A 19,085-nucleotide genomic window follows, 5' to 3' on the forward strand; every position below is an offset into this window, starting at 1 on the left:
AATCAGTTCCCTGACACTGCTTTCAGAGACCTGCTGGAGAAGGCTCAAGCTGGAGGAGGCTCTGCTCTGGCAGTCAGAGAGCAATGGTTTGGGAGGCAATGTATGCTAGAGCTGGCTGAAAGATGACAGCACATTCCAGGTGGGGTGTATTTCTAAAGCTGATGTGTGAGGTCCAGCCCATAACACCAGAGAAAGGCAGTGGTTCCAAGCTCAATCTTTTGAACTTTGTTCTGTTTGCCTAGAATTAATAGTTCTGCCTCGTCACAGTGAACAAGCAGATTACATGCACAAGCATATAATACAGAAAAATCCTGAAGAGAGTTGTGTTCGGTTGGCCTAAATTAACAGAAGTCAATTAATATAATTGAGGGTTGCTGGTTTATTCTCACCTGAAGTACAAGTGTAATGTACCTTCAATTAACAGAAAATTAGAAACATTTCTTCCATTTATTTCATAATGTAATTGCTAGTATGTTTGTTAAATAACTGAAATAGACTCAATTATTCATTTCTATTTGAACTCCACCTGAAAGCAGTAATAGGTTTTCTGAATCAGATATATAAAGTCGCTGTGATACCTTTTGCTAAGCCATGAAATGAGACATTCAGACAACGTGAATCACTCAGCAGCTTGGTAACATTGAATACTGAAGTGCTGAAATGCTCTTAGCACCCTACAAATTGGTTACAGTGGCAGTAAATGGCCTACATTGAAGACTGCGTAATGGAATACTGTAGATAGGTTTAATTTGCTTGGGAAGTTGTTCAGATGTTATTGGATTGTACAGACAGGAGAGTTTTGGTCAAAAACTTTGAAAGAAGTCCATGCCCATCAGAATCCTTGTTGATCCTTGATGCTGTCCAGTCTGAGCTTGAAAAACACAGTCCCAGCACTGAGGCAATTCTGCAAGATTAAAACATCAGCTTGGATGAGTGAAAGGAACTAAGCATTTGTCACCTCTAACCTGTCATATAGCAACAGGGCTTGTAAAAAGTCAACCAACCAAACAAAACAAATCTGATGGTTCACTATTAAACTAAAGGACTGGGTCACTACTGTTTGCCTTCCTGTGAAATTATTATGTACACCCAATGCTAATGCAAATCTCCGTGCATCCTTGCATCAGTTTCCACCATAGGGAGAGTTCCAAAGAAAGGGAAGAATCCAGTGAGCGCCTTCGGAGCAGGGAGCTATCCTGGACTTAGTGCCTAGGGAGACAGGTTTGTCTATCAGCAAGATATCTTCAGTAGCTAGCAACATGTTTTCCTCTTTTTCAACAAAGATAACGGATTTGTACATCTGTCAGGGAGATGAGGTACAAATTGCTTTCTGTGTTTAGCCTGAGTCGTAACAGTTGTTTGGGGAAGGTTCAGGTAAGCAGCCTCCACACGCAGACTAAACAAAGGAGAAAACAAAGAGTGCCACAGCAGCAACAAGAAAGCTCCCAGAAGAAAGCTCAGTCTTTTTCAGACAAGCTTTAATTTTATTTTGTAATGAGGAAAGGACAAAAGCTATCTATGTCTGTTGTTGTTGGGCAGAAAGAAAAAAAAAGAACGATAAAGTGCAGAAACAAGCATGAATAATTGTAGTCATGTCAGTGAAAGTATCTTTTTCTAGCAGAAAATAATTGGCTCTGTTTGATTTTGCCCTGTCCAGGTCCCTCTGAATGGCTGCCCCTTCCTCTGCACCACTCAGCTTGGTGTCATCTGCAAACTTGCTGAGGGTGCATTAATACTGAGTATCACGCAGTTCAGGTGATGCTGCCCAGGTTAAAAGCAGGAGAGAAAGAATTACTCTATTGTTAGTTTTACTTGGTCAGATTTTAGTGTAATAACTCCCAGGTTTACTGGGAAATGAAGGATTTTACCACGTAGCATGCATGACTGCTGTGAATCTAGTCCCCGCTGAATATTTTTTCCTATACACCTTTTTCTATTTTTGTTCACTGTAGCAAATGTTAAACAGGATAATGCGAGGAACTGTATGAAGTTGTGATCTTTCAGTTGTACTTAATTCTTCTTAGGCTTCTGGTCTCTTGCTAGGGTTAGTGTTACAGTCCCTTGGGGATGCCCAGAAATAATGGGAGCTAGAGTGGAAGCATGTTCTCGGGGTTAATTCAGGTCATCTCTCTGGAGCCAATTCTTTATCCGTATAAATATTGTTGTTAAGCAACACAGGCTGATATATCTCATTGGGTAAAAGTTGCTTGTGTGTATGGGTGAAGCTGGTTGGCGTTTAAGAAGTCACGGGAAATTTATTTGAAATTAACTGTTTCATAAAAATTTAAGACTAACCGCTGATCTTTCTGTAGACGCATGAGAATGTCCAGCATATTCTGCCATTGGCCAAAAACCTTGGTACGAATCTTCTGTGTTAATTAAATGTACCTGGATGAAGTTACAGATTCAGATTGGTGCTTTACACTACTGGGTAAGTTTACCAATATAGTGTTTTGTATACCAATATAGTGTTATTTACCAATGTAGGTGTTTTGTTGCCCAGGATTCCCTGCTACAAAATCCATCCTACTGAAATCCGACCTAATACGGAGAAAAACTTCCAATCCAGGTACGAACATCGATTTTTCCCTCGAACCACGGAGTGCATGAAGTCTTATAATTCATATTTTCCAGCGGTGCTATATATTGTAAATGGCTTCAGAAGCATCCGTCTGTGCCAGGACGGAGTTCATTTTCCACGCTGTGCTTTATTAAACGTGAGAAGCGCAGCAGCACTAGAAATGCCTGGGTGATAAGAGGATGCACTTTTTATCTGCTTGGAGCCTGACTGACATCTCTGAACACTGTTATATCTAAACAGCTTGAATATGTGACCTCATTCCTTAAATACCATCACTTGAACAGCTCGTGTTGCTAAAATAAAAGCGCTGTTGATTCTCTGTTGTGAAAACTCCTACAGACCCTCCGACAAGCACAAACTAAGCCGTACCTTGTTTCACTATGCTACAAATGATTGCTTGGTTGTAGCAATTCCAGCGTACCTGTGGTGGCAATTACAGCGAAGGCGTTGCTTGCTTGCGGTTTGGATGGCACTCGCTCGTGTTACCAGCCGACTGCCACAGAAATCTCTGCCACGTGGAGAAGGACTGGGAAACAGACCCCCAGCACAATGAGCCTGGAAAGGTAAAGTGGCCGAATAACTTTGTTTTCTTGTACTGACAAGTTCGTTAACTTACAGCGTAGACCTTCACTGAGGGAAGACTGGAGTTGAGCCAGACTTCCCAGTAAGAAGAGACCAGGATCAGCTTTCTCATTTTCTGCTGTCTTTTAAGGCTCAGAAATAAGCTGTCTGCAACGTGGGCCCGTACCGGTGCTTTGTACAGTATAAGCAGGATTTTAAAAACGCAGGTTGTGCCCTCTATTCAAGCACAGCTCTTGTGTTTCTCTGGGAACAGTGCTTGTGTGGAAAAGCCAAACTTCTGCTGGGAAGTTGAAGGATCAGCTGGTTAAAAAGCTTAAATTTTTTATTGCTATCTGTAAAAACCATTTTTTGTGGAGGACTGTGCAAATTCCCTGCAAGCTAAACCAAAGAGATAAGAACTCTTATTTTAGTGAATGTATTTACTGACTATTGTTTGTACAGTCTTTTCGGTTAGTTTGAGCTTGTTATTTCAGGTAGTGTTCCAAAACAGTATTGTGGCTGCAATTTGCATACAGTTGTGTTGCAGATGCATGTAGGACCATAGGTGCAAGCTCTGTTACTTATTATTGTTCCTACTGACAGTATTGAAGTGCGTGCCCCAAAGGGACCAGAGGGTAGAAAGGGCGTTCAGGTAACTAACACATCTTTAATGTGATGTAGACCTCTTACAAAAGCTGACTGTAACTTGTTTTAAATTGTGTTCTATTTTCAGAATGTAATCTGATTTTCTTTCTTTTTAAACTTTTAAAACCAGAAAATTTGCTCTTAGGTAGGGGTATTGGATAGGGCAGGTGGTGGCTGTGAAGAGCAGCACATGAGTACAAGCACTGCAGAACCCAAACCTGCCCCTGGCTGTGCAGGCAAATAAGAGTGCTTATGTTTTGTATTCATGGGCGAGAGCGTGAAAAGAAGGAGGAACTGGAGTGGTCCTTCCATTACGTGTTGCGTACGAACTCACTATTCCAAGTTTCACTGGATTGAAATAAAGGTAGATTATGTAGATTGATTTACACGTCGGTATTTTTCATTTTGTCTTCTAGTACTATGAATTGTCATCGGGGTCAGCATACGCTTGTTGCATATTTTGTAAAGCTCTGTGTGATGTTGGTGATTGCAGTAAATTGGATGTTTCTGGTGGAGAAAGACACTCGATGCAGTCAAGCTGCTAGTTAGCTGGGCACATTTGGATACCTGCTGGTGAGACAGCGGGGACTCAGACAAGCCTGGCTGGCACTTGGGAAGGTGAGGGAATTGCTGTATTGGAGAACGCGCTCGGGCTGAGATTCCACGAGGCTTTAAAGGTCAAGAGGAAGCACCTTGAGGCCAATATTGAATGTGATTGGCAACCAGGGCAACTAAGCCACTGAGGGAGTTATGTGCTTACTCTGCCTGCTGCCAACAAAACTCCTGCCAGCATCTTTTTGTGGTAGATGAAGTCTATTAATTCTGCATGCATACACATCAGCAGAAAGGGTCTAGCATTACTCTGATCTAAATGGAACAAAACGTGGATGTGAAGGACGGTCACATCCGAATGAGGCAAGGAAGTGTGTTGGCAATGTTCCCAAAAAGAATGGGGAAGCATTTCACTCCCATGAGGGCACAGTGGCTGCATCATGGACCGGACTGTGGCGAGATTCCTAGGGTTGAGAAGGAGCAGTGTGAGACCTTTTATCATAGAATCATGTGATTCTTTTAAAATAAATGCAGAGTTTAAATTTTCTCTCATCAGATTACATACATTTGCAGACTTCTTAACACCGCAGACAGAGAACTCAGGTGCACTGACAATGCACAGAAGCGGCAGCCGGAATAGTGGTGATGATTTTTAATTACATCTTTTTGATATTAAAGAATTAAAGAAAATTGAGCTTCCTGATGATTTTATTAGATCTGTAAGTGGAAAGTGTACAGATTGAAGGGAAGATGACAATTCGTAGTATTAGAAGACAAAATTAAAGGCAAAGCTGTGAGAAAACCCATAGTGAACGATTTAATGAAGTGGTTAAATCCATTGTAGAACACAAACAGTTTTTAATTGGAAACATCGGACAGTTTCATCTCTCTATCAAATGTTCAGAGGAAATCAAATACCCCGTTGTATAAAAAGCAGCTGGGACACAGGGAGAATGGCACTTCTATCAGTGCTCTGTAAGAGGTCAATGACAATTTTAATTGATGCTATTTCGGTTCTTGTGGTATGGTTGGTAACTAGAATAGAAATATCCGAGCTGCCTCTTCTTAGAAATATGTGGACTTTATTCAGGAGAATTTTCAGCTGAGTATCAAGTACAAAAATCAGATAAAATCTGCAGACACAAGAGAGTGAATGCAGTTAAAGTTTGTTCGATGGGTACAACCCGTTTCATCGGTTTCTGAAAAACATGGAGACTGTCAACACTTACGCAAGTTAACAGCAAAGCCAGACATCAAACAAATCACATTACTCTAAAACTAGCAGGCAGCTCTTAAAATAACTAAATAAATTATAAGCAACAATTGCTTTAAAGATTGTTTTCATGCATTTTTAGACTTTACAGAGCCCTTTTATGGCTCGTTCTTTGTCAGCCTGAGATCACAGCGTGGTTCTAGTAAATCCATCTCTTGATTTCTTTGGTGTCAGTGTTGCATACCCTAACAAATAGAAACTGGATTACTAAAGTAGTGGGAATATGTTTTCAAGTCTGAACAATAGCAGTATTCCCAGTTTGCTTTTGCTTTTTCAAATACAAAGAGTAAGATTGCTGTAGAGCACTAGAGACAATAATAGAAAACAATGCGGCTAATTTTGGAGGTAGAGTGTTTCTACAGTTTATTCGTGAAGAGAACTACTGTCAATCATTTCAAAAAGAAAAATCTAGCTGGCGGTCTTTGCTGCGGGCTGACAGGTTGTAGTAGAGCTCTGGGAAGTATGTCTGAGCTTCTGGAGCATGGGCATGTGAAGAGTGGGTGGTTTTATGACTTCTCAGGCCAAACACTGGGAATCGGATGGTCCAATGCACATCCCTGCTGCGGTGACGTATGGTGAATTTGGTGTCAGGCTTATGCTGGGACTGCTATTATTCTGCACAGAGATATCTTCTGATGCTCTGCTTGTCATGGAGCCCGTGTATCCCCTGGTTAATTTTGAACTACTTAAGCCCAAGAGCTGCAGGCTGGATTCTCAGCTGCCATGAACTCCCAGCAGTGCACTGATGCGAGCGAAGCAGCCCAGCTCTGTGCAAAGACTCTGCATGGAAGGCTGATTTTAATGACAATTCTCTTAAATACATAACGCTTTTTAGCCAGGAGCTGATTTTTATCCAGGTTGGTAAAAAATAAGGATTGCTTCACTTTTTCCTGAAGCAAATACACATGCATTTGTGTGCCTCTGGAGAAGCGTGGGGGAGCAGATTTCTGCAGGGCTGCTTCAGCTGGCGATCCCAGCCTCACACGGATGCAGCAGGGCTTCAGCTCTCTCCTCATTATACTTCAAACCCTCGTTAGCACTGAGGATTATATTGGCATTGGTAACTTTGTGTTGGGACAATACCAGTTTCTTCTTCAAGCGTCCTTTTTCCCTCCTGCTCACTGTGGTTCATGCTGCTCACATTCCCACACTCTTGCCAGGTTAGCTCACTCGTGTTTCTTCATCACACCAAGTGGCTGTACTGAAGCCATGCTTCCTTCATCTGAAGATCTTACTGCATGAATTAAATAGCTGCATCTCCTGAACCTCTTGTTTCCTACTTTAAATACCTTTTGATTTTTTTTTCCCAGCTCTGTTGCGCTTTCTAGGTTTTAGGTGGAATCCTTCTAAAATGCTTTCATCACATTAACTTTGTGATGAAGGTTTTGTTTATTATTATACATTCAAATATGTTTTCAGGTTATATTTGTTGTTTTTTTAGCTTAATAATCATTTGAGCATTCATTCTTAGTCTACAAGAAACTTAATGTGAGAGTGCAGAAAATGCAGAGATTCAGACTGGCTATTCTCTAAACGAATACGTGGCTGTTTCAGAATGTTGTCTAACAGTGTAATGCCTTCTGATTTTAATAGCATTATATAATTAGAGTGAGCGGAATGGAAGGTCAGGCTTTAAAGACAGGCCTCACGCCACTGTAACTACTGCCACTGGATTCATGCTGTATCAGACTTAGTATTTTATCCTCTTGCCTTTAGACACCGATGAACACCTGCATCGTACTGCAGTGACGCACATAGCTGAGGGATAAACTGGTCCTTAGGAGTGAGTTTGGAATGAGAAGAAAGAGTGGGGAATAACTTAGACTGAAGTGTACATCCACAATAACAGAGCTGAGTCAAACCACAAATAAATTCAGCGTGGCAAGGTAACCTGGAGTTAGATTTTTCACTGTTTTTCTGCCTCATCTGTTGTTGTCATAGAAAAGGGGATTTCTTGCCCTTTCTTTTATTGTCTTCTTTTTTTTTTTTTACAATCTCTGCGTATTGTGGCTGTGATTCCTTCCAGCCTCTGTCTCCTCATCCTCTCATGTTGCTCTTTCAAAGAAGCTCAGGACACAGGGTCTGTTTTGTTCTGCCTTCTTTTTCCTCCAGTTGCTGCTGACTGGCACTGCTCAGCCTGCCCTCCCCTCCAGGCTGCGAGGCACCGGGAACCCACAGCTTCTGTACATAAACTCCCACCCTTCCTATCTGCCATTTCAAACTCTTCCTCCCCAGACTGTCACTGTCAAGCCCCCGGATGCTGAGCTTCAGCATTCCACGGCTCCTCGTGAGAAAATGACCTCATTTGGGCACAGGGACAGGAGCAGCCAGCCGCTCTTCGTGCTCGCTGGATGAGATGGCCATTATTTTTGGAAGAGTGCTGCATGGCTTATGGTGGCGTCAGAGTTTCTGTGTAGCAGCACTGAGAACATAAATACCCAAACTTATCTCTTGCAGGATCTTGTGGGTTTCTTATCCAAGGATTGCCAAACCCCAAACCCGCCCACCTTGTCAAATCCCATGTGATGTTGCCCCAGGTGATACGGCAACGCCCACTGCATAAACATATTCCACACTTCAGTTTGTTGCCAGTGCTGGGGATTTTAAAACCAATTAGCCATGTGCTGACATGCAGCCTGATGTGGAGCTGGATGTATGGAAATGAAATGGTTCTGTGCGATGTGAGCGTAGTGATTCTTCTGAACTTCAAACTGTGTGGGCTCCCAGCACCTCATTCAGCTGTGCTTTCAGCTGACATGTTTGGCCTATCTGTGCAGTTGTGAGAAATCTGATTGTCAAAGAAGAACATAAGCCCAGCCTGGCAGGAGGTATTTATAATATCTGTGTACCATACAGGGACTGATTGGGGTTGTGGATTTGCTGTGTTATGCTCTGTAAATAGAGGTTCGTGTAGCCTTTGTCTTAGATGCTTACAGCAGAAGGGAGTTCACAGAATTGTGTGCAGTTAGCTTTAATGTTATATATAATGCCTATATATGTATATGTTATGGTCTGCACGCACACCCAAATGTGCCATTATGGGATACTATTCATTGCTTGCTGAGGTTCAATTGTTTACCCTTTTTCTTTCCTCAATACACGTATATATATATTGTTTGCTTGCTTGTAGATGTGGTTTGCAAACCCAAGCAAATCCCAAACATCTGCAAGAAAAATCAACTCACCAATAAAGGTAGGAGGCAAAATGACTGCTGCTTTTCCACTGTCCTCCTTGGCTTGTTGCTGCCTCATTTTTCCAAAACACCCCCACATAACATGTCTTTCATCCACCTGTTACATTGTGCCTTGTGAACTGTGTGTAGGAGGAGCTGATGACTTCTTAACATGCCAGGACATTGCATAACCCAGTGAGCCTTGGTTCTTGACAGGGATGCCTAGGCACTCCGTAACAGCAAACATGAGCCTAGTTAAACAAAATCAAACAGCCCGTCAGATTCAAGACACCGTACTCAGCTTACTTGGTTCACATTTTGTATACGCATTTATAAATATATAATATATATCCCACACCCAATTACAAATGCATAATTAATTACAGAGAAGGAATACTCACGATCTGAACTGAAATTTCCAAACAGAGTAGACAAAATCCTTAACATAGTCTGTTTAAAAATTACGTATTTGTAGGAATGTCATTCAGTTGCCATAAAATGATGTAAAATTTAATGATTATGTGATTTTATGTATTTATAAGGGGACACCTGATTTTATTAAAAAGCAGTTCAAATAGCACTTACTGTTTCTGAAAACTCTGGGAGATGACATGTCCTGAACTACTTTTAGGAATAATACTGTTATTTTTATTTGGTTGCAGTTGGATGTATGCTATAAGAAGTAAGAACTATCCAGTCCTGGGCTGTTTTGGTCTGTGGAAACTAAAGTAGATAGTTTTAGACAGTGCCAGCTGTGAGTGCTGATCCTCCCATTCTGTGCATCAGCAGCTGGCGGTCCTGTCCATTTCAGCATCCCTTTTTGTCTCCTCCCAGCTGTCTTTCCTTTTATCCCGCAGGAGGATGCATAAATTACTGTTACAGGTTCAGCACCCTAGGGTAGCCACAGAAATGGATTTTCAGATAAAAAGTGCCTTAGATCATGGCAGAGAGGCTGAGTGTGCAGAGGTAGTACCCATCACCCACTTTGCAGAAAAGCCAGGATGGAAATTGTGATGAAGTGTTGCATGTCAAATATAAAGTGCATATACATCCATGTGTCTTACAACCTTTCTTTTTGCTATGTTCTGGAAGAAAATACGTTGCCTCAGATACAGAGTTCAGTACAACTATTGAATATCCGTCCCAATTTCAAGCTATAAGAAGGGCTAAACTGAGTTGGGTTGGGTGAGAAGCAGCGTGACACCCGCAATAATCTTTGAGGGAAAGTGGCTAAAAGTGGGCTGAGTTTGAGGATTTCTCTTAGTCAAGAGTAAAAGGTGAGGTTTGCACTTTCATTGGGTGCTGAAAAGAGACCCCACAAGGGACATCTTGCCATTGTATCAGTTACGCAAGCAAGCCAAAATAGGAGGAAATTGCCTATGTATCATCTGAGATTTCACAAAATTTAGCAGAACAGACAAATTCTTAGGTGTAACAAATAGGAACAAGCAGGCTGTCTTTTCAGGGAAAGGATTTATCTGAAATGGCAATCGCCAGGCCTTTTTTCATTTAATGTTTTAACTAGGATGCTTAGAAAGCATTTTTACACTGCAAGGAATACAGTATGTGTGTCTTATTAACTTACTCTTCCCCTAGATTGTAGTCTAGGTAAAAGAAATTACTAGCAGTGTAATGTCAAAAAGCTGTTTGCCATCACTCAGTGAGGCTGGCTTTATAGCATGCTGCACAGCTGAAGCATTATTTTATTCTTTTAGCAGCGGTCTTTTGAAACTGATTTGCCAGGTGACATTCTGGGAAAAAAAAAATTAAGTACGTCATTACTCTTGTGAAAAATCAAAGTGAACAGAGCTCAGCTAAAAAAAAATAAGAATTGTAAGCAAAGAGGAATGGGGAAGGAAGGAAGTTTCTGAGGGTAGACAACACCTTCCATCTTAGTTTATCTATATTGGCTTCAGAAAGACTGTACTGTGCTCCATCAGAGAGACCTGCTCAATATTTCTGTGGCATAATGCAAAACGTACGGCAACTCTGTCTGATGTAGCTGGATAAATCTTCAAGACTGCTAGCTCTAAATTCTGATTTCATTTACTAAAGCTTCAGGTGGGTAAGATCTGCATGAGAAACAAATTACAGCTGCCTCTCAAGTCAAACTTTTTTTTCCCAAGACATCCAGGTATTTATGCCCTGGATATGGCCAGGTTATAATTATTTTCAATCTCATATACTAAAAATGTTTAGCGACTTGATTCTAACTGATTGAATAAAAGCAGTTAATTTGCTAATAGCCTGTACTGAAGGATTATTCCTTGAATAGGTGTTACATGGTACTCAAGCAGTGAGTTTTCACTGAAATATGCTACATTCTATAAGTCACAGTGAGAAGAGTAAACGTTATATTTGCATTGATAAAATGCATTTACAAGCAGCTCAGCATAAGTGATGCCTGCCTAGCATCCTGCCCTAGAAAACTTGAAGAACCTTGATTTTCCTTCCGCAATAAAGTAGCCCTGTGTAACCTTTTTCATGTGGTGTTTATTCCAGATCTTTTCCTTTGCATTTGCCCCTTCTCACGGGGTATATCAGAGAGAAATCAGTCTGCAAGATTTCCCTTCCACTTTTCTCTGTCCTTGCCAAAACACTGGCTGCAGCTAAGTAGTCTTAACCACGGTTCCTCCAGTGTGGCTCGCATAAAATAAATCCCTGCCTACAGCAGTCAGAAACTAGTTCTAAAACCAGAAAAACTAGCAAATTCAGGTTTTTATCGCTTCAGGTCTAACATGCATACTGCTGTCTGCAGTTATTCTGCCTGTCTCTTATCCTCCTTTTTGGTTTTGCCATCTGGGTGAAAGACAAAGCAGCTCATAAAAGCTTCATTCTGTCTGATGGCTGTCAAACAGAACGGGCAGCAACCACCTTCTGCCTACCTCACTTTCCACAGAAGAGCTCGTCAGCTCTCTGTAAGCTAGCCAGCTGCTCATTTTTACAAAACTATCCGGACTTTAATATCCTTGAGTCTTTTACCGCTGCTGAAGTTAACTGAAATCATCTGAAGTGTTCAAAAGCTTGGGGTGGTGGTGGTGGGCTTTTTGTTTTGTGTGTGAAAAGGTGAGGGCTCCAGCGTACAACCAGCTCAGTGTGGTACTGAGAAAGCAGGGTAGCCGTGTTGAAATTTTTTTAGCTGTCCTATCTTTATCTGACCCAGATAAAAGGAAGAGCTCCCTGAACACTCCTGAGACAAGATGCAGCAGTCACTGTCTCGTTGTTGTCTTCCAAAGCTGCTATGCTGTCTTTGGAGGCCCCAGAGCACCACTGCAACTCGTGTGAAGACTCCAGTCCGATAAAAGCAGTTCCAATGCATGAGTGACGGAGCAGTGAGCAAAGTGTGAGAAGATGGATGATACCTTTCAAATCTGAGGCATTCAATATCACTACTGCTGCTTCCAGTGCAAGCTTTCCCTGCCTACTTAAGGTTTATAGTTAAGGCAGCAATGCCACCCATCTTGACTTACAGGGATGGCGACAATCTTGCTACTATCTGTCTGTTTACTCCTTGGCATATTTAGCAGTCAAGGGAACGACACAGAATGTTGGTTACCGGGCTGCTGCTTTCCTAAGTACATAAATATTAATGCTTAAAAAGAGCAAAAATTGATGTGTAAATTAAAGTATACGCACTTTTCCTTAAAACAAACAAACAACTAAAATTTCAAATTACTACAGCTTTTATGAATTTCCAAGATAAAAAAAAAGCTATTAAAATAATGTAGCTAAAATACCAATTTTCAGATAGTTTGACCTAGTTGTTGGAGCTGTAAATTCAAGCCACTGAGCTAGCAGACCCAAGAGCTCAGTGTCTGGAGTCAGACCGGTGGGGCTGCCAGGTCAGCCCCTGCCCCTTGCACCTTGCCCTGAATAGGCAGGGGACATATTTTCCTCAATTAGTTTGTTCAGTTAATTCAGCTCAGTCACTTGTGCTCTCCAGATTAAGAAATCAGCGGTTGAATGTGTGTGTTAAGTACTCTGAGCCTGGAACACGCAATCCAAATTCTCTTCCTGCTCTAAAACTCCACTTGTAGCTATAAAAGCGTTCTGTCTGTGCTCTAATTCATTATGTAGTGAGCACGTTCTCCTTTTCTCACTCCCTGGGCATTGGACATCAGAAATATGTCAATCCAAAAGACCTGAAACGTACTGAACATCAGTGGACTTTCTTTCTCCCATTGAATCCCCAGGCATACAGGGAACAAACATTGCTGGTTCGTTAATTTAATTACAATAACATAATGTGGGATGTTTTACAGAAAACAAAGTCATTAAAACCCTGAAAAAAAAAACCAACCTCTAGGTATTGTGGCTGAAACATTTGAATGTAGACATGTGCATGAGTATGTATCTAGTGAGTGATGCTGAGATCTAAACTTGATTTTATGCTTCAATGAAAAGTAAGAAGGGGGAACATGCATTTTCAAAAGTAATTACACTACTACCTTGATCTGCTCACAGGAGGCATTAAGAGTGAGTGGATTTTTGTGTCTAGGTCCAACGAATCTGGTGGTCCTCTGGAGCGCAAACTATTGTGGCCAAAATGGTAAGTGAATTATTTTGTTTCTTATAAATGCGAAGGACTGAAGAGTAGCAATATTAACACTAAATTGAGCAATTATCTGCATTTTGTATGATTTGAAACATTTGCACTGCTCATTCTGATTCCTTAGAAATTTTTGGGAATGCTCACAGTCTCAGAACACTTCGCATTTTTGAATGTTGAAACTTTCTACAGTGACCTGGTGAGCGTTGAAAGAGGTATTCAAAATCATTCAGTGTTCATCACTCCACCACATTTCGTTGATTTGTTTTTCTAATACTCTATTAATAATATGTGAACATATATTTTTATTGAATCCATTTTCTTACTAATATATTGCATGATTACAAGAATGAAATGTTAAGTTTTTAGTCTTTATTTTCACTTAAGGACTTCTTGGATTCATTGCATCGTGTTCTCTTGAGGTGTCCTCCAACTGGACGGAGAAGGTAGGACTTCAAGGGAAATACTCATTTTAAACCCACACTATCTGCTTGCTGGGAACCTGTTAGTCAGACAGGCAAAGTACCCTTACCTGAGGTCAGTATTTAGGTGGGAGGTTACCCAGGAACTTGAAAGTGCAACAGTTTGGAGGGTTTTGTACAGAAGTCTTGTCTTCCTTCTATATAAACGATGTCTTCTTTGGCTATGGAAAGATCCCACCACTTAGGGCCTCACAACATCAGTGAGACATAAAGCTGGTATGTTAAATGTGTGTCATCTTTTAAGACCTAATGGTTTGTTTCCAAGGGGAGGAGTAGTCAGATCAAAATCCAATTAAAATTGAATTCCTGCGCAGTTGTAGTGAGGTGAATTCTTCGGATTGCAGCCTCATTTGCTAGAGAGCAGTGTTATCATTGATTCGATTCAGTTCATATTCTTGTGGATTTTAATGGTGAGCAAATATATACTTGTTCTCTGTTGCAATGTTACTTGTGATGTTATGCATCTGCTCTAGGTGCTTTGAATGGAAGCTTAACCAAGTTGTAGCCTAGGAAGAAATTACCTGGATGTAGCCATTTAAAGCTACAGCTGATGGTAACTTTGCCCTCGTGACAGCTGGTGTAATTTGGAGCTGTCCTTAAACCAGCCTCATCCATGCAGATGGTGTGGCACAGCACCCTGCTGCCTGGCTGAAGGAAGTTTTAAATACTGTTTTGTGACAGATCTGAATCAGGGTACTGCATATTGGCATAGTTATTAGGACACTTACTGTAAAAACGGACTGGTTTGATTTTTCAAGATGATAACGGAGGGGAGAAAATAGAAAAATTGGCTCAGCTGAGGTCAGTCCACACAAACTCCCATGGGATGTTAGAAACAAGTCCAGAACAGGAAGCGCCTGGAACACAAAAGAATATAAAAGGTTTAAAAAGTGACTGGCAAGAAGATGTTAATTATTGCAGAGGACAAGGCTGAAAGGCAGGCCCAAGAGAAGATTCTATAAAGCAAACCTGCCTCAGTTACCATTAAAAGATGGTAATCCCTCTGTAGTGTTGTTTTAACACTTTTTTCCTCCATATGCTGCATTTGTATTATTAAATTAAGGAGTGATTTTCTTACAATAACCCAGCACTGAGCTTGAAAAGAAGTACAGCCAGCATTCAAACCAAGAGAAATCTGCTAGGTAAACATGCTTAGTGCCCAACACGCTGTAGCAAAGGAATAATCTGAAAGCAGAGGAACTGCAGAGTTTTATCTTTCCAGAGATCAGCAATGATGCCTGAAATCTGGGGATCGTGTTTTAGCTTAAAATGAGGGATGGAAATCCAGCTGTCCCTGCAATTCTAACTCCATGTTTTTTAATTGCTGTCTGAGACTAAACATTATTCCTGCTTGAACAAACTGCGATTTGTCCCATCACAATGATGTTCCCAGTCTATGACATGCTGTGATATCATGCTACTTCTGTGTAAGATCAAGCAGAAGGTCACAGTGGACAGAGAAAATGCAGCTAGCATATAGCCATTATCAGTGCTACCGTGGAAATTCAGAAGCAGACTAAACTGCTTCTGTTTCATGTACTGAATTGTTTTCTTCCTAAGTTTGCTATATGAAATCATCTCATGAAAATTAAATCTGTAAGTTAACTTACTGAATATCTGCAAAGTACACCTACTTGCTGACAATCTTCATACAAGAATAACAAAATATTTTTCTAAGAGCTAAATCAAAGCCTGCTTTGCAGTGTATGTTCAAAACTGGAGAGCTGTGTTTTCCTCTCGCTTGTTAATTGACTTGCTCGGGCTATCTGGAACTCCCTTCCTGTTTCCCTCCAAGACCTTTAGTCACTTCCTTTCTCTAAATAAAAATCCCTTTCGTTTCTCTTTAACTGATGATGGATTCACTTTGAAGCATTCTGATCACAACATCTGAATTATATACTGATTGTTCCTACTTGTAGATGACCAAAAATGACCATGGCTAGAGATGTTAAAATTAGTTTCGCCACTGTGCCTGTACTCAGAATTCCACAAAGTATTAAAAGTACTTTGTTGCCTAAGAGTATATTTCAATGGAATGTTTAAATTCCATTTTCTTGTTTAACTAAGAGATGTGAAAGTTAGATTTCCTGGTGAAATTACAAAGAGATTATTCAATCAAAATATTTTTATTTCCTTAAAAAGTGCAGATTTCCAATACCAAAAAAAAAAAAAAAAAAGTAAGCTTACTTTCCTGATATGTTATTTGAGTACACAGAACCGCTGAATTTTCCTTTTATTAAAATATTTTAGGCCTAGTCATCTACTGGTGAATGAGGTGAAATGCAGCTGAAGATTACAGAGTTGCATTCATCACTGCAGTCATTAAATCTGTTGTGGTATTTTCACAGATTAAAGCCATCACCATATTGTTACTAATTTCTGAACATAACTTGTTATCTTAGTTTTCTTCAAAGCGTAAAAACATTTTGAGAATTGGCGTTACCCTGAACTGAGTGGTCTCCAAATGCCATGTTTGTTCCCCAAATGGACAAGCTGGTGGGAGAGGAGGGGAAGTGCTGTTAGGGTCTTTGCATGCACTAGGGCAGGGGCAGCTGGAGACACCACGCACACAGAGCTGTAGGTAAGGGAAATAGATGGAAATTCATGTCTTAGATCCCAAACCGCGTTAACTGCTGGCACAGTGAAGTGGAATTGCTGCTACTGGAGATGCAGCAGAGCTTCCAGGCTGCGGTCCTCCATGTTGGGACACACTGCTTCTACCACAGCAAAAATCGTACTGGGAGATAACAGACAAAATTCTGGGTGAATCACAGCCCTGCATAGAATGTAAAGGTTGGAAAAGACCACTAAGATCATCTAGTCCAACCACCAACCCAGCACCACCATGCCACTGAGCCAAATATGGCTGCCAAAAGGGCTGGCTTGAAAACATACACGAATCATTTGTCAACAGAAGATAGAAAATCTTAGAAGGGAAAAAAAAATAATTATGAGGAGAACAGTCTAAAGACTTTGTAGGTCTTTAGCTAAGTGCTAATTCACCTGCTGCAGAATTTCGTATCCTCGTAGGGATAACAGTTGTCTTTGTGAAAATACTTTCCTTATTCCTTCTAGGCATGTCTGGAAGAGGAAGGGAAGACCTGTGTCCTTGTGCCTGCTTGAACACGCCTCCTCTGGCCCAGCCTGAGTGCGGGCCAGGTGCAGGCAGAGGCTGCTTGGAGGAGTGAGGGAAAGGTGGTAGTGGAGCGTCTCTAGCTTAGCTCAGGGAGCTAGGGATGGACTGTGTGTATGCCTTTGAACACAGCAGGGCCCACATAGCCGTGGGAGGCCTGGGACCAGACCTTACAGCCAGGAGCAGCACTCAGGGCTCCCCTGCTCTTTCCCCAGAGCTGCTGCTGGCTCTGAGCGCTGCCGCATTGGGCACACAAATCATCCGAGGGCTGAAAACCCATCGCGATTTTGTAGGAGCATTGAGCACGGAGTTAGAGGCCCTTCTGGTCGCGTTGTGGTGACGGTGCGGGTGGGAACAGTGGCAGTTTGGGGAGGGAGGCGTTGCCTCAGCGCCAAGGCCTGCACCTCAGCCTGCAGCAGGCTGAGCACGGGGCACGCACACAGCACACTGCGGGCCTGCAGCAGCCCCTTCCCAGCCTGGGTGCTCGGTTCAATTGCTGACGGGACTACCGGGCCTGCCTGCGCAGCTGCTGCAGCGTCATGCGGCCTGAACAAGTTTGCGTGCTCCCAAAATGTCTCCTCCCCGGACGGACGCCGTGATTCCAGCAAGCTTTATTATTTCTCAGCTGCAGTAAGTTCTTTGCACGCTGTTTCGACTACCGTCTCACGCCCTGCCCCCCTCTCCTCGAAGGCAGGGGCTGACCGCTGCCGCCCGCCTTCCCCAGGGGGATGCTTCCGCCGGGGGACCGCCGCAGCGCCTGGAACGAGAGGCCCCTCCGCAGTGCGGAGCTCCGCATCGTGCCCGGCGGGTGAGAAACCACGCAAACAGCCGCCCAAGCCCGGCTCGGGATCCGATGCCCGCCACGAGCTCCGAGCGGCGCCCCAAGCCCCATCGCAGCCGAGCAGGGGCAGCGCGGACCGCGCCCCGCTCCGAACTTCACCCGACTTCGCCATCCCGCCCCGCCCTCACGCTCCATATTCATGAGGCGGCCGCGCCTGGTTGACGTCCCATTGGCCCGCGCCGCCGCCGCTCACCCAGTCCCGCCTCCTTCCCCCGGCCGTGACTCACCAGGGCGTGGAGCCGGTCCCGCAGCGCAGCCCGCGCCCTCCCCCCGCAGCCGGCAGAGGCGCAGCCCCGGCGCCGCGCTCATTGTTCCGCCCGCTCCAGGCACCATGGACGAGCTGGACCAGTCGCCCCTGGTCTCCTCCTCCTCCTCCTCCGGGCCCCCGCGGCCGCAACAGCCCCAGTTTAACTACCAGTTCGTGCTGGACGACGAGAAGGAGGAGGACGAGGACGAAGAGGAGGAAGAGGAAGACGAGGACTTCGACGAGCAGCTGGAGGTGATGGAGAGGAAGCCCGTCGCGGCCCCTCAGGAGCGGCCCTCGCCGCCGCAGGACCGCGGCAGCCCCGCCGAGCCGCCCCGCCCCGCCGCGCCCGAGCCCGAGCGCGAGCCGCCGCAGCCCGCCTGGAGCCCGCCGCCCGCCGCCTCCTCCTCCTCGTCCGCCGCCAGCACGCCGTCCCCCGGCCCCGAGCGGCCCGCGCCGCCCCAGCCGGAGCCTCGCAGGAGAGGGTCCTCCTCCGGCTCGGCGGGTGAGTGCCCCTCCGCGCCTTTGTCTGCCGCCTCCCGCAGCACCGCGCCCTCTCTCCGCGGCTCGTGCGGGAAAACACCTTTTCCTCCCCTTTTTTTTTTTTTTTTCTTAATTCTTTTTTTTTTTTAATACGTGCGTGCGAGGCGCTCTCCGCTCCCCTCTTTCTTATCCTGATGGCGGAGGGAGGAGCGGCCGCCGCCTCGCACATGGCTGCCCGGGGGAGAGCCCGCCGCCGCCGCCTGGCAACGGCCGCGCCGCGGGGCGGGAGCGGGGCTGGAGGAGCGGGGCGGGCGGGGGCAGCGCGGGGGGTTCTGACGTTACTCACGGGGAGTGCGCGGCCCCGCTGCGAGGGAGGGGCCGTGCTGCGGCTCGGTTGGCGGGGGGAGGGCGGGCCGCGGGCCTCCGGAACAATAAACGTTCACGAACCGAGGGCCTCGTGTCGTGATGCTGCCTCGTATCGTGGCTGCCGTTGCAGCGGTGCCTCACACGCGTGATGGTATTTGCAAGAGTTCAGTAGTCACCGGTGAATGTGACGCTCGAGAGCAAC

At 44.0% G+C, this 19,085-nt stretch overlaps 1 protein-coding gene and 2 long non-coding RNA genes across 9 annotated transcripts in view; 2 read left to right on the top strand and 1 right to left on the bottom strand.

Annotated features, from left to right (window-relative positions):
• On the bottom strand, window positions 422-18,152 carry LOC110395312. 2 transcript variants are annotated; one of them, XR_002436328.1, is made up of 5 exons: window positions 18,018-18,152; window positions 14,545-14,673; window positions 8,798-9,036; window positions 3,003-3,136; window positions 422-904 (listed from the first exon to the last, which is right to left on the bottom strand). It is a non-coding gene; the product is annotated as an uncharacterized LOC110395312 (long non-coding RNA). The 2 variants fall into 2 exon arrangements; XR_002436327.1 differs by lacking the exon at window positions 422-904 and having other exon boundaries at window positions 1,111-3,136.
• Window positions 5,048-14,550, top strand: LOC110395313. The gene is made up of 3 exons (XR_002436329.1): window positions 5,048-8,440; window positions 8,743-8,805; window positions 12,022-14,550. It is a non-coding gene; the product is annotated as an uncharacterized LOC110395313 (long non-coding RNA).
• The window catches only part of RTN4 (reticulon 4), a 38,929-nt gene continuing 37,752 nt past the window's right edge, over window positions 17,909-19,085 (top strand). Inside the window, exon 1 of one of the 6 annotated variants that reach the window (XM_021389485.1) lies at window positions 17,909-18,539. In XM_021389485.1, coding sequence (XP_021245160.1) covers window positions 17,930-18,539 — 610 coding nt within the window. In that variant the 5' untranslated portion in view covers window positions 17,909-17,929. The remainder of the gene's footprint in view (window positions 18,540-19,085) is intronic. The other 5 variants (XM_021389486.1, XM_021389487.1, XM_021389488.1 and 2 more) reach the window with 5 other exon arrangements.

This window comes from Numida meleagris, chromosome 3 (genome assembly GCF_002078875.1).
Source record: "Numida meleagris isolate 19003 breed g44 Domestic line chromosome 3, NumMel1.0, whole genome shotgun sequence".
In the NCBI taxonomy this organism is placed as follows: Eukaryota; Metazoa; Chordata; class Aves; order Galliformes; family Numididae; genus Numida; species Numida meleagris.